Below are 14,600 nucleotides of genomic sequence, written 5' to 3' on the forward strand. Positions count from 1 at the left end.
GTATACTGGGCTCAGGACAGTACATATTTTGATATTTTGCATGGCGCTGGATCAAATCAACTGTGAAAATCCAGACTAAAAAAAATACATGTTAAAAGGACAGCTGATTAGTTTCTAATTAGCTCCTATTATATGGAACAAATCTTCCACTTCCTTCAATTTAACCAGATGATTTTCTTTATTTTACATTTTGATCAGCTTAGTTTCCTCACAATAAAAGAAGAATTAAATTGTGCCAAAAGGATAAATGGTCAAGACACTGCTTGTGGAGAGCTCATGCAAAGCAGGTTTGAGGATGATTAACATCATCTATTAGTGCACACAGTGCTGCAGTTACTGGTGGTAAAGGCAGGACAATAGGCACTGGCTTTTTTTTTTAAGTAATCTTTTGGTGTTTCAGGAATACTTCTAAAAACATCTTGATCCCGGGAAGTAAGCTGGATACAGTCGTCAGCAAACAGTAATAAATGCTGATTTTGTATCAGGGAGCTGCATGGGACCATCAGATCCCAGTATTTGCAGTGTTTGTTCTGCAGTAGGATGAAATACTTCTGTGTTGGCCACACCAACAGGCACAAGTGTGACACCTGTTTAGCACAGAAGTGCCTGTAAATAAATACAGTGCTTATGAACAAAAATTCTGTGCTGTCTTTGAAAAACACCTTGTGAATGGCACATATGCACACTTCATGAAACCCATGAAGCATAAAATATCTGAAACTGTAACTAGGGAAGTATCAGCAATTTAAAATGCAGCAAAATTTGTTGTAGCAGTCTTTCCTGTTGATTTATTTTGGTAGTTCTCATTCCTAGAGATTTTTTTAAGAAAGAGTATGTAATATTTAAAAATCGTAGAACTACTTCCTACTGAGATGTGACGCTTGATACTAAACAGATAGAATTTAACTCATAACTATATATTTTTTGCATACAGGTTTCCATTGTTTGCAGTGTTTTCAGAATGCTCTCTGCTGCTAAAATTTTAAATCCATTTTCAACAAATGTGATGTCAAAATTCAGCATCTGACATCTTCAGATACTTGAAGCTAGGAATTCAAGGCTGAAACGTTCAGATTCTTAATGCATTAGAAATACTTTAAAGTCGAAAAGGGAGCACAGACTAAAAGTTTTGGTAGTACTGTGCATATTAGTATGTAACTTCTTTTTAATGCCATTCCACCTCTGTGTTTCATAAAAAGTGCTTTGCCTCATTTAAAATTTCGACACAACCCCTAGTGAAAAGCCAAATACTAAATGTACTCTATTGCATGCCAGTGTTGTTTGTAATCTCCTGGTGAAGAGTTGATCAGTGTTCTTTTAATACAGGCAGTTAAGTTGAAGTAATTGAAGCAATCCATTTTTACACAGCTGACCTTTTTATAGAGGTTTTACTCTGAAAAGTCAATCAGACTGGTTTTGTTTACTCACAGACTGAGACCTTGTATGCCAGACTTGATCCAAGGTGTGTGTTTTGTACTACAACTAAAAAAGCTGCTGAAAAAGGATGAGGAGAGAAGATGGTGCTTCAGAAACGCAAACATGTTCTTTCATGTTCTTTTCATTTATCTTGAAATTATAAATGATTCAGATGTTTACAGAAAACAGTCTCTAGCAAGTTGGTCTGTGACTAATTATGACTACTTCCCTCCAACCATCACTGATTATTATTTTATACTATAAGGTGTGGATCCTGAGTTGTATGAATTGACAACCTCAAAACTGGAAACTTCCAATGCAAGCAGCAGAGTGACTGATGCATTTGCAAGGCTTATGTCCACAGTGGAGAAGGCAAGCACATCCACAAGGTAAATGCTCTTCATTGCACGTTTTTCTTCTGTTTCTAAGGGTGGCATGAAATGTGAGGTGTGAATGTGTGCGCAGTTTTAGGGCGGAAGTTCCTGAATGATCAAAAGGCTTTGAATTTTAAATCTGAAGTTCACTGTACTGTAGTTCTTATTTCAAATTGTCTCAGAACTCTATAATGAGATGGGTAAGAGTTTGAGCTGAATGAAAGAGATCACCAGGATCTATGTTTAAAAGGTAAAGACTGAACTGGGGGAAGTGAACTGGAAGAAGCAACTTTCTGAACACCAGAGCTGATTCCTGAGAGTGGCAGGGTAAACTGAGTTCAGTGACCTAGGACTGAGACAGAAGATTCTCCTTGGGCTCTGTGTAATTTATAAATATAGAATGTTCCACAAGTAGAATGATAAGACTAATGATTATGACTGTATTTGTCCCTTCACAGATATTTCTAATACCTGTTAAAACTTCAGTGAACAAACATCAGTTTAATTTTGCTGTTGCAGTTTAAGGACTGAATGGGTAGTTGGTTTAGGATGTCATTTCTGCCTCAGTGGAGCATATGTGAATTAGTTTTGTGCTTTTTTTATAGGTAGTATCTATAGAAAGGCTTTAGATATCAAATGGCTTTCTTGAAGTCTGCCCTTTTTATTGGGTACAGAATAGTCTCTCCATTTATAAGCTTGTATTCTTTGGGCTTACTTTATGTATATCTTAGCAGTAGGATCCTAGACTGTTTTAACATATAATTAATGTCTGTGCCCATTAAAAGAAATGCTGAGGAATCTTTTCCAAGTAAAACATTGATTTTTTTTTTTTGAAGTGTGTGCCTCAATGTGCAACAAGTAGCTGGTAACATATCTTCACTCCCAAGTGAGCTTTAGGGGTTATTCAGCATCTTAACTAGATGTGTTTTCATCAGCCCTTAGGAAGAGACACGGTAACGGTGGGATGGAGCTGGCTTGCTTAAAATAACAAATTTGTAATTTTCAAGAGTACTTTAAAACATGCTCTTTTACTATCTTTTACTACTAGAAAAAACTATCTTCCTAGTTTTCCTGCAGTGAACATGAAATCAACAAGCCATGAAATTTCAAGGGAGAACCAGTAGAGGGAACTCCCCACTTCCATGAAGATTTTTGGGTCTTTTGGATTGCTTCTTTTTCTATCCATGGAGTGCACATACTCTTCTTGGAGATACTGTGATGGAAGTTTGGTTTTCAGGAATTAGAAAACATAGTTGCAGTTGAAATACTTTTGTATTACATTCTAATATTAATTTTAAAGTAACCACAGCAGGACATGCAAACTCGAAATGTATCTTTGTTGTATCTGCATTCTTAGATTTGTACCTTGCTTTAAGATGTCTTAGCTTTTTATTCACAAAGGAATTTTGCGTAAATGAATGTTGACCCTCATTTTTCTGTGCTGTTTTTTTGATATGAGGAGTTCGTTTTTTTTTCCAGTGCTTCCACAATGCACTTGAAAGCTCTTACTTGTGCTCTTAAAGCTCTTTATCCAGATATCAGAGCTCTTCCCCTGTTCTGGAGAGCATTTCTTACCAGCAGGAATTGGTTCTAGATCTGTGATGTAGTAATATATCAGGCTGAGGACATCAGATTTGGAAACTGAGTTCAGACACACACAAGGATTAGCTGTTTTCATGGTTTAATACATTTTGTGTGTTCTTATCAACTCTGAAAAAAAAAAATCAAGTGCTTTTTCTTCTTGATTTCTTGCTCCCCTAAAGAAAAGCAGTCTGTTTTTCAAGCTAGAAACCTTCTGAGAAGTAAGAAGCTATAGCCTCAGCAGTATGCCAAATAGTGTGGCAAAACGTTAGCTTTTTGTAATAAATTTGTTTTTCTTCTCAGTTTTTAAAGTTCCTTTGTAATGATCTGGAGACTTTAAAATAGGAGTGGCTGGCTCGAGCCAGGTCAATGAGAATGGTTCATGCACCAGCCTGGAGATGTTAATTATTATACACCCATGATAACTGACTGAAGAACACAAAACCAGTGGATTAGGATCACTTTGATGGCGACTTCAGTTGTGCTGCAGCTATCTCATGTCTGTAACTTGGCTGAGCTCAGGATTTTTAGGGTAAAATTTAGAGTGAAAATACCATTGTTCAGCTGTGGAGTGCCATGTGAAGAGTGGTCTTTGCCTAAAATAGCCCTGTCTTTAGTTGCAAAGCCATCTCTTGAACCAGAAAGTCTGTTTCTCAGCAGGAAAGTATTGGGAGAGGAGGGAAACTTCCCCTTTAGCTTGAGCCTGAAACCTTGACAGAAGCAGTAAGTGTTGAAGGTCAGGGATCCAGTGCAGCATTCCACAGAGAGTCTCCAGCCTTGTCTAGTTCCATAGAATTGGCAGAGATCAAAAGTTTATCTGCTGTCTTTTTGAAGGAAAGCAGAGCACTGATACCTTTCCAAGAAATGGCCAAAACTCTCATTTAAACTGGAAATACTCCTTGGGAATGGTGTTGGACGGAACAGGCTAACTCTTAATTACAGAATGTTTTTAAAGGGCATTTTTCTAATCGGCTCATTGTTGCTGATAAAGCCTCGCCTTGCTGGTTCTATCCTGAAAGCCCATGGCCAACATATGAGGTGACTGAAGCCCTGAAAGACTTGAATGGTGCAGGAAGGGGTTGGAATGCAAAACAGTACAGTGACATGCAAGTGATAGATAGATAAAGCATTCCCTCTTTCTAGCCAGATTTTCTTCCAACAACTTTCCTGCCTGTCAGTCTGGTTCATTTCTTGTGGCTTAGTGTTGACACGCCTTTGAAAAGGAAATTTAGTGCCTACAAGTAGAAGGGCTGGTACAAATGCTTGATTAGGGGTATCCCTCTTGTCCTTCTTGGGAGAGAATGTAACCTATTGTAAGAGAAGAGATGGATGGGGACAACGTGTGCTGTAGAGCATTACTTTGAAACCTGAATGAGGCAGAGACCTTGTTTTGATCCAGGAATAGGTCCTTTCATGGTTTTGTAATCAAAAGTTCTGATTCCAAAGCAGACAGAAGTAGTATAGCTGCCACTGACTGTACATTCACTTAGGTGTCTGTTCTTTAAGCCATGGCACCTAGTAATGACGAGTGCGTGAGCAGGAGAAGCTCTGCAAGACTTCCCTCCACTGATCAGGGCTCAGCAAAGGAAGCTTTTGACAACAGGAACATCTTCAGCAAAAGTGGTGCCTGAAGTTAAAGCACAATTATTTCTCTTGCCTCTATTAAGGGACATCACAGCTAGTAGCTAGTTTGCGAAGTTTTAAGGGCAAAACTTGTCTGCTATGATGATGCTACTTTGTCTTTTAAAATTAGACAGTTAATGAGTAACTTTTTAGGGTTGCCCTGGTGATATTTGCTACCAAAAGTGTTGACTGTTACCCAGAAAGGGTACTTGCAGTGTCCAGTTTTATTGAATTGCAGAGGAATCTGCCTCTCTCCGTTGAGGAATGTAGAATATTCGCCATCTCACCCCTTTCTACACTGAGATAATTTCAAAAAAGAGTTTGAATCTCATTAGTAAGTGATTGTATCTATAGTTCTGTCTTGGTCACAATTAAGCAGTGGTTGCTGTGTTAGTGTGTTAGCTTCTCCTGCTTTATAGATACTTTTTACATTGCACTGGAGTACATAAATTATTACAAAGGGGAATATTCCAGCCAGAAGGGGAAGAGTTGGTAACTGGGTGAGATTGACACCTGACTGGTCTCACTGATGTGCCTGTTCTGCAGAGAGAGCAGCTGGTATAGCAGGACTGATGGCATTGTCCTGTGATAAAGTTGCTGCATGTGACCATGGAATGAAATGCAGCACTGCCTCTAGGACTCAGCAGTGCCATTTCTTAGCATGCTCTAGTTGAGCAGAGGAGGAAGAGGAATATAAATAGCAAGGAGTGTGTGAGCTCCATCTTGCCTGATGAACAATTACAGGAACATCTCCTCTTCCCTTGACTTCCTCTGTCAAACACTCCTTTGTTAGCTCTAAGTCCTTGATCATCAGGAGTTTGTACCTTTAAGAGGCTTGTGGTAAGTGATTATTAATGGTGGCACCAGATACTGATAACACAGTGGTGGGTGAGAACCACATTTCAACAGCTCAGAGATAGTCCTTTGAGTGCAAACAGAGCTGACTGTGAAGTTGTTAGAGGAGGCACATACTGGCTCTCTGCTTCTTCCTTCAGTAAATCCAGCACACAGCTTTGTTTATCCTCCAGAATTTGGTAATCTGCCTAGAGAGTAGCTCGTTAAATTCCACTGAGCAGAGAAAAAAATATTGCTGTTCTGTGAAGGGAAGTCAGATTTAGTATATTTAGACTGTGTCATCTAGAGAACATTCATTGAGTGGGGATTTCAAGTAGCAAACAAAAGTGATAGTTCAGTGTCAGTGCAATCATCAGTGATGATGGTCAACACAATCATCAGATGTCAAGGATGCGTTTGACTCCAGCTGTGTTTTTCCTCCTAGCTAAGGAACTCTGAGGCTGCTGTGGAAGCAAACATACAGCGCCTCACTTTGCACTGGTCTCTGCTCAGCTGAGGAAACAATCCTCATGAGGCGGACAAAAAGTACATGCTGCTTCATGATTGGAGTTGACATTGTCCTGTCATGGGCTTGGTTGAAAGAGCAGATACAGAAAGGAAATTTCTGAAGTGTTCTAGGGAAAGCAGTTTCTTTGGTTCAAGCATTATGTCTCAGCTTTTTTTTCCCCCCAAAGGTGAGGGAGCTTATTCAGCTGGAATTTCTTACATCATTACAGGATTTAGCAGGTGCCTTTTTGATACTGGAATAACGTTTGATGGAAAACTGAGTATTTCTAGTAATAGGCAGTGTTCTTCAAAGATAAGCCAGATGTGTGTAAACTATGTTTGGGCAAAGGAGAGGGGTCTGTAGCAGTCTGAGCCAGGCTTCATTTTACTTAGGAAGTGTGAGTTTTTTGCATAATAGTGAGAACCAAGCGATATAGGATTCAGACTTCTTTATTCGTTTGTGCTCAGTAATTCTTGTGAATAATGCAAAAGGCAAAGTAAACCCTAGTGATTCCCAAACTGCTCATGGCTACTCATACTCCTGCACTTCAAAGCAAGTAGATACACTTACTTGTGAAGCATCTTCTGCTGCTGCTGAATCTTGAAGGGAAAAAAGGTTTTGGGATCACAATGTAGAGTAGTATGATGTACAGTCTGAGAACAGTCGTCTTGAAAACACAGTGTAAGTGCTTTTTAATTTATAATTCTTGAGAAGTAACTTAGGAGTTTTAAGATCTTTTCCATTTTATTTTTGAAGAGTTGTACCAGATTTAGGTAGTTTAGAACTAATGCTCCAACTGTTTTATCTCTAGAATATGGACATGTTTGTCTCTTCAAGTGAGTCTTTTGACTCCTGAAGGTGCTGAAAAAAAAATCTGTAAAGATGATCATTTGAATAGGACATTTTTTCCTTACTGCAACAATATGCACAGGAACATTTTGCTGACTCTGTCTCTCTTAAGGCATTACTGGTAGGCAGGTAGGTATTATAACATTAGACTACCTTCAAGTAGCTTACAGAAGTGCCTGTCAGTAGGAGACAAGCTGACAGAACATTGCTTCAATCAGTGATTGTTTCAGTGATCCCAGGGATATCAGGTGCTGGATTAATGCAGTTTGTTCTTTTCTTCCCAACAGGAAGCCTAAAAAGGAAGAACATCTTAGTGAAGAGGCTGCCAAGGTGATTTCTAGCCTTCCTGACTTAACTTTCATGCATGCCAAGGTGTTGATGTTTCCAGCCACATTAACACCTTCAACAAGCTGCCAAGAAAAGGTAGACTAAAGTGATGTGAATTGGACATTTTCTATTCATTTTTTTTTTCTTTCCTCTGCGGGTCATAAAAAGCAATCTTGCTTTAATTAAAAAAATATCAAGTTCAGATGATTTGTTGGTAAGCAGCACTAGAAAGGTATACATAGTAATGTATATTTATTTACATACTGGAGTCCTAAATTTATATTAGAGAAAAATGTAAATAATTGGGGGTAAATCTTTTTGAAGATCTATTCTTTTTGTTGTGCTGGGCTGTATACATTTATGTCTTTGTGAAATACACTGGTGGTGTCCTTCTTAAAAAACTCCTAAAAGTTAAAAAAAAAAATCCTATAACACATAATGAAAATTTCAATCTTCACAATCTGTGAAGCTCCCCCTTCAGACTTTCAGACTGCATTGAGCAACTTTTTCTTTCCTGCATATATTAAAATACTTCTTACTGGAAAAAAAATCAAAAGGTTATATTGGCCCTTTTGTGGGTTTTTCAGTTATTGTTTCTTTAAAACCCAGTAATTTCTTTTGTGTTTTAACAAGCTTAAGAAGTGTTTTTCCTTTTCTTTTCTTCCATGCCCTCCCCCTGTTTGATTGATTGGCTGATCAGTTTTTATATTCTTGAACTTCAATAGTATGGCTCTGTCATTATATAGCCTTTTGAAAGGTATGCTGTCAGTAACTTCTTGTTCCAGCTATGGATTACTGTCTAAACATTTGATTTTTTTTTCTTTTTGGTCATTAGAAGGTTGTCTGCTTTTAATCAGTTTGATTTGGAAAAGAAGGACCAAAACAATATGAATGTCTTACAATGAAATTTACCTGTTAAAATTTTTTATGTTCTGTTGTACCACTATTCCTGTTTGATTTTGCACAGTGTAAAATGACATAATCATAGATTGCTATGGTTTTAGGCTGTATATACAGTAAAAAACTATGGGTTGTAAATGTCTGGGGAAATTCCTATGGAAAAAAGAGAGCTATGTCGAAGAACCTCTAAAAAGGTCAATATGCATGCCCAAGGTCTTTTGAGATTTAAGTGTGTAAATTTCCTTTTAGCTTACACAAAATAAAATAATTTAAAAGATACATATGATTACAGTCTGCTATCTTTTTTTAAAGAATGTATGCATTACTCACTTCTCTATTAGTGGTAAAATGTACGTGCTGTAGGACCTTCTGATTTGTGTTGCTCAGTCTCACAAACCACACCTGGCAGGTTCCTGCGGATTTTCCTTCAATTCTCCCGTCTCTTTATCACATTGGCAGTCAGTCTTACTTCTGTCTCCAATTTCCCTTCTGGCTTGTAAGGCCATGTGGCTCATGATATTTGGGGATAGAGACTTCTTCAAAGTGATTGGCTCAGCTGTAAGAAACACCTGCTATGGTGAGGTGAGAAAGAACAACTAGGTTTGCTGATTTCTTAGCTACAAAAAAAACAGAAACACAGCAGTCACTGAAGTCTCCTCTCATGTTAGCTGGCAATGTAGCTTTGTGAGCAACATCTCTTCAGATGGTCTCAGTAGACTGGCTGCAGTTAAGGCATGTTCTGGGTGCTGCTGTTTCTTGATGGCGCATGGACGTAGAATCTTCCGTGTCTTTACTACGTACACAGCTCTTTAAGTGGTCAGTAGTCACCACCAGTTCATCACTTAACATCTAGTTGTGAGAAATCTCTAGTGTGTCTTTTTATCTATTATTTGAATTCTTTATTGTCTGACAGCACTTGGGTCAGAAAAGCCCGAGTTTGATGTCATCAGCTGGGTAAGCTGAAAGGTCGTCCTTGCAAAAGGAAACTTTTTACTTCTTGAAATGTCCTTGAGGAACCAGTGCTGGGGTTCCATCTTTGTGAATGCAGGAGTTTCAGTGAGTGGTGGCTGCTCAGAATTGAGAGAGCAGCTCCATACCTATGGCTGTGGTAAAGTTAATTTTTAAAGGCTAAATTGTCTTCTTTGCCCTCTAATTTGCCCTGCAGCATACAATGATGTGGTATCAAACTGGACCTTGTTGTAGCAGAAAAGGTTTAAGCAAAAGCCATCTGCTTTACCATGTAGCCCCAAACCCATTTCTGTTTGCTGTTTCTGCAGATTGTCATTACAGCACTGACTTCATGCCTGTTACATGTCAAAATTAGCTTTGCTAATCTGCCAGGTTTAGCACAGTATTCTTTAGTGCATGCTTATTATATCGTTCAGTTCTGGTGTTGGGCTGCTGTAGGTTAAAATTGGTGCCTTTGTTTCCATGACTGTGGTACGTCCCTTGGAGCTGGAGCAGTGGGATAGCTGCAGCACAGAGCTACAGCTATTGTTTCAAGGAGAATATGTTTAGGAGCTGACTCATGATCCTTCTCTGGCAGCGAGTGGACTGAAGTATTAAGGAGAGGTGGGGGTGGAATTGCCAGCTGCAAGTTGATCTTTAGTCTCCTCACAGTTGCCTCCAGAGGCAGCTGCCCATTTGTCTTCTAGTCTCCGGGTGCAGTTCTGGTGGCCTGCCGTGGATGGAGGAGGGGAAAAAGATTTCTATTCTGACTGATTTATCAATCTGAAACTTTGTGAAACCTGGTACTAGCCAGAATGTGTTTATGGGGTTTTATGTTTTTTCTGCATCCCACAGACCTTCACACTGATGGAAAGATGTAAAGCTTGCTTCCAAATTCAGCCGTTTGGGGTAGATGCTGCCTGCTTTAAAATGTAGGACTGCTTTTTGTCTCCCAGCTTAAGCCTCCTTTTTTGTTGTTGATGGTGGGATGGACAGATAGGATCCTCTTGTCTCTCTCCTCTGTCTTGTACAACAGCTTTGTTCATACACAGAAAGTTTTGCCAGATCCAGCTGCATTGGGGTTGTCCTTCCATGCTGTTCCCATTGACACAACATGCGTTGTCTAGTTTAATCTTGCCAGTAGCTTCATGGGCAGGATGGCAGTTGATACTTTGTGCACATTTGTGTTGTTGTACATTGTGACCAGACGTCTCAGGGTGCATCATGTTCACCCCAGAACTGGTGTCACTGAGGAGCGAGTGTTCATGTGCCTGTCCAGCACAAGCAGTGGAGGACACCTGGTTCAGATGCAATTCCCTGAGTTGGCACATGGCCATGAAGCAAAGTCCAAAGATCCCACCGTGAAGTGAGCTGCAGGCTCCGGAACGACTGCTAAGAAGGGCTGGGCTGTGCTTGTGTTATCTGAAAGACTGTGCTGTGAGACTTGAGGGTTCAGATCTGCCTTACCCAGAGCACCACCACCTGCTGCAGGTGCTGACAATGCTGGACTGCCCACAGCACTTGGAACGTTGACACCTCAGAATATCATTAGCTCAGCAAATTCATTTTGAGATGCCAAAAGTAAAGCTTGCAAATAATGTGTTTACATGTCCTCAAATGCAGTGAGTGTGTACTGAAGTTAACTCTTCATCACATTGAGTTGTACAGAATTTTGCCTGGTAATGAAATCATCTTGTCAGAAGTTTTGTTGTTGGACTGCTGCACTTGAGCTGAATATCTGGTGGGCTTTATAGGATGTGAGAGAGGTGTAGCTCAGTGCAAGTAAGATGAATCACCCTTGGTCCAAGAATTTACATTTTGTGCCAGTTCTGCAACTCTGCATATTTATCTTCTGAATTTCAGAGCATTTTGAAAATACAGGATAGTTGCAAAATACACTTGGATACAATTTGATAAAAGCATATGTCATCTAATAATTGCACAGTACCTGCTAGGAGTGTCGGCTACAAAATCAGAGAAGTTTTTTGTCTTTGGCCTTCGCCAAAGAGCACAACCACTAAAGGCAGCAAGCAGCCTGGTCTGCTCTCTCCAGAGAGCCTGGAATGTGAAAGGAGATGGGAAGAAACATTTAAATTAAGAGGGCTAAAAACAAGGGGAGAAAGAGCTGGAAGAAATCACAAAGTAAGAGCTCAGCAGAAGCTCTGAGAAGGGGAAATAGGAAGGTGAAGCAGTACTCAGAATATAGGCAGCTGGGATAGCTGTAGGAAGAGCAGATGGTGAAGAAAGTGGGATACAACCATGAGGAGCAGGAGCATTTGAAGAGAAGGGAAAGACTGGGCTAGATTACAGGTGCACACACTGCCCAGTGGCTGCTTTCCTCCAAAATCTAGAATTGAGCCTCGGAGATGCAAGTTCCTGTTCTGCAGAGGAAATGTGTCACAGCCACGGGGTGAGTGGGAGCTGCATCACCACAGCCCCGCTATTGCTGTCAATTATTGTTGGTAGAGAGCTGGGCTGCAAATTAAGGGGTTTAAATGCAGCCACTGGTGCCTGTTGTAGCATTGATGCAAGTCCAGATGTTAGAACACATTTTTCAAAAATTATTTTTAGATAAGGAGGTACATTATAGTTCCTCGCTGTAGATATAAAATCCAATCCTCCAAAGCAAAGCTCTGCCATGGATTTGGAACTGCAGCTTCAGTCCTGTCATCTATCTGCAATGTGACAGTTGTTGCTTACATATCCTCCTGTCTTCACCTGATCCTTGCCTCATGATCTGTGCAGATTTATTCTCTGAATCAGCGTAGTGCAGTGAAACTCTTCTCTGAAGTGCCTCTGCTCCTGCGGTTGAATGGAATGGATGGCCCTGTGTGGAAATTGCAGAGAAGGCACAGTGGAGTATGATACTCTCCTTGCTGGAAGCAGCTAGCCATGCCAGGTTTTTTCACAGGAGGTCACTTCTGCACTTCTGTCATTTGGTACCCAGCATGAGTTGCCTGATTGGGATGTGCAGAAGTGCTAATTTCTCTGGGATGTAGCTTAAGCAGTTAGGAGCTTTGCTTGTTTGATGCAGTCGTGGCTCTGTGGCACTGGAGGTCAGGTGCACGTGTGATGCATCCAAAACCAATGGAGTTCTTGTTTTCACCTTGTCAGCCTGTACTTAAAAATGTAATATATGTTGTTAACCCTGTGTTACAGACGGGTTGCAAAGATCAACTCCTTGTCAGCAATATCTGAGAAGGACTCAGCTGGCACTGAGTCTCACACTGATCTCAAAGGCAGAGGAGGAAATCTGACTTTCTCATGTCTGGATTCACCATGTGGTCACCAAAGAGAAGTATTTTTCCTAGTTTAGGGTCTCTGAGTCTTCCTCTGCAGGTCTGCTGATTCTGTCAGGACCCTGCTGACCTGGCACATACCTGCAGAGGTGCCTAGTTCTGTACACCATAATTGAATAGTAATTGAATTGAATTGTGTGCCTTAAGTTAGGCTTGAGACTACTTCTAGGATATGAAGGGGCAAAAAAATATTTCTCCTTGAACTAAAAGACACTGGGGTCCTATGGAAAACAAAATAAATCGAAGGAGGGTCAAATGTGTTTGCAAGTGTGAACACAGTGTAGCTGCCCTGGTTTGCAAGTGATGGTGAGAAGAGCTATGGTGTGTGGTGGCAAGGGGGATTTTAGTGTGTTTGCAGGAATTTTACAGCTCTGGTTCTGTTGCTAGAGAAATTCCCTATTTGATGGATACAGAAAATGCTGTCAGCAACTGGGATTCCAAAGGTAGATGTGCCTGTAATAAGGCATCAGACCTCATTTAGCTGCAGAAGGATTGATCAGTGAAAAAAGTACTTTTCTCTGGTGCTCTCCAGTTTTCCCTATGAATTTGGGTGTCCAAATATGGTCTGTCACCTGCTGAGTTGTCCCTAAATCAGAAATGGTCATCTAATCTGAGAGCTTGCAGGGGCAGAACATCACCACTAATGAAAAAATTAAGTAATGCAATGATATGCTATACTGCCCCGAATTAAATGTTTCCACCTTCAAAAGTAGAGCCCCACTCTCCAAATGTTAAAGAAACCTTGCAAAACGAAGCTGAGCTGCAGGCAGGGACAGATTTTCAGGAAGGGAAGCTGCACAGATATAGCATTGCTTCAATTTAAATGTGGGCATGGGATTTTCTGGCTTTGCAGGCCTCCTGGCCTTGCAAAAGGCTCACCAGCTCTTCACAAATTTTTGAAAAAGAAAAAAGGATAAAAGAAAGGGGTTGGTGGGGGAAGCCTGTTTTTTTTTTTTTTCCCCTGTAAGGGTTGAGTTGGTTCTGCAGTGATGACTGTGACAGGCAGAATCCTGCAAAGGTGCACCAAAGGTTTCTGTCAGCCAGCTGCCCTGCAGCAAGTGGGGCAGGAACATTTGGGCAAAGCTGAAGTATCAAGAGGTGGGGAAAGGTTTTGATTTATGCATTAGAAGGGTCTAGTCAATCCTTAATTTGCCTTGTTTTCCTGTTTTCTGTCTGCATTGCTTATTTTTCCTTCCTGGATGCTTCTCCCAAGACTTCTCAGCTCGTTCACATTTAACTTCCATGATTTGTCTACAGCCCCACTCACTCTAATCTCTGCAGGTCAACATGCAGGGCACCTTCGGCTCTCTTTGGCTGTTTGCTGCCATCAGCACATCTGATCGTGACTGAATTCATCAAAGGAACACCTGACAAAGCAGCCGGCCTGATAATAGGCTCTGGTTTTTTCTCAGCAACCCAAACAGGTGGAGGTGGGTGAAGGAACGCTGGCAGGACCACAGGGGAGATCGTGCTCCACTTTCAACAAGGCTTGCTTTTCTCTCCTGCCTGACAGAGCACTGCAGACCCCACTGCTGCTGTAAGCTCCCCAAAACCAGAGCTGCCCCTGGAAAAGAGAAAAGCGAGACAGAGGTAGGCCTTGCTCTTCTCCTGCAAAACAAACTCACATGTGGGAAACTAAGTAACTCACAAAAAGTAATTTTAAGGCTCTTGTGAAGTTGCTGTTGTAGCTGCAGAAGTGCAGGCACAGAGTTACAGATGTCTTTCTCCTGCAGAGGGGGATGCCAAGGTCAGAAAAGATGCTACAGTCGTAGTGTGATTGTTTGCTGGCTGTTTGGAGCTGGCCACAGAAGGGGCCGATGAACTCAAGACTGCACTCTCTAGTCAAACACTTCAACTCAAGTGTCAAATAATAGGGATTTTCTTTTTTTGTGTAATTTATGCTGCCCAGACCATTTTCCCTGTCTAGAGTTTGCTGTGAGG

At 40.8% G+C, this 14,600-nt stretch overlaps 1 protein-coding gene across 2 annotated transcripts in view; it reads left to right on the forward strand.

Annotated features, from left to right (window-relative positions):
* AFTPH (aftiphilin) overlaps positions 1–8,691 on the forward strand; it is a 49,672-nt gene extending 40,981 nt beyond the window's left edge. For both annotated transcript variants that reach the window (XM_014890192.2, XM_088160961.1), the window contains 2 exons: positions 1,682–1,805; positions 7,473–8,691. In XM_014890192.2, the coding sequence (XP_014745678.2) occupies positions 1,682–1,805; positions 7,473–7,617 (269 nt within the window). In that variant the 3' untranslated portion in view covers positions 7,618–8,691. The remainder of the gene's footprint in view (positions 1–1,681; positions 1,806–7,472) is intronic.
* The last annotated feature ends 5,909 nt before the right edge of the window (positions 8,692–14,600 follow it).

Source organism: Sturnus vulgaris, chromosome 3 (genome assembly GCF_052056855.1).
Source record: "Sturnus vulgaris isolate bStuVul1 chromosome 3, bStuVul1.hap1, whole genome shotgun sequence".
NCBI classification, from domain to species: Eukaryota; Metazoa; Chordata; class Aves; order Passeriformes; family Sturnidae; genus Sturnus; species Sturnus vulgaris.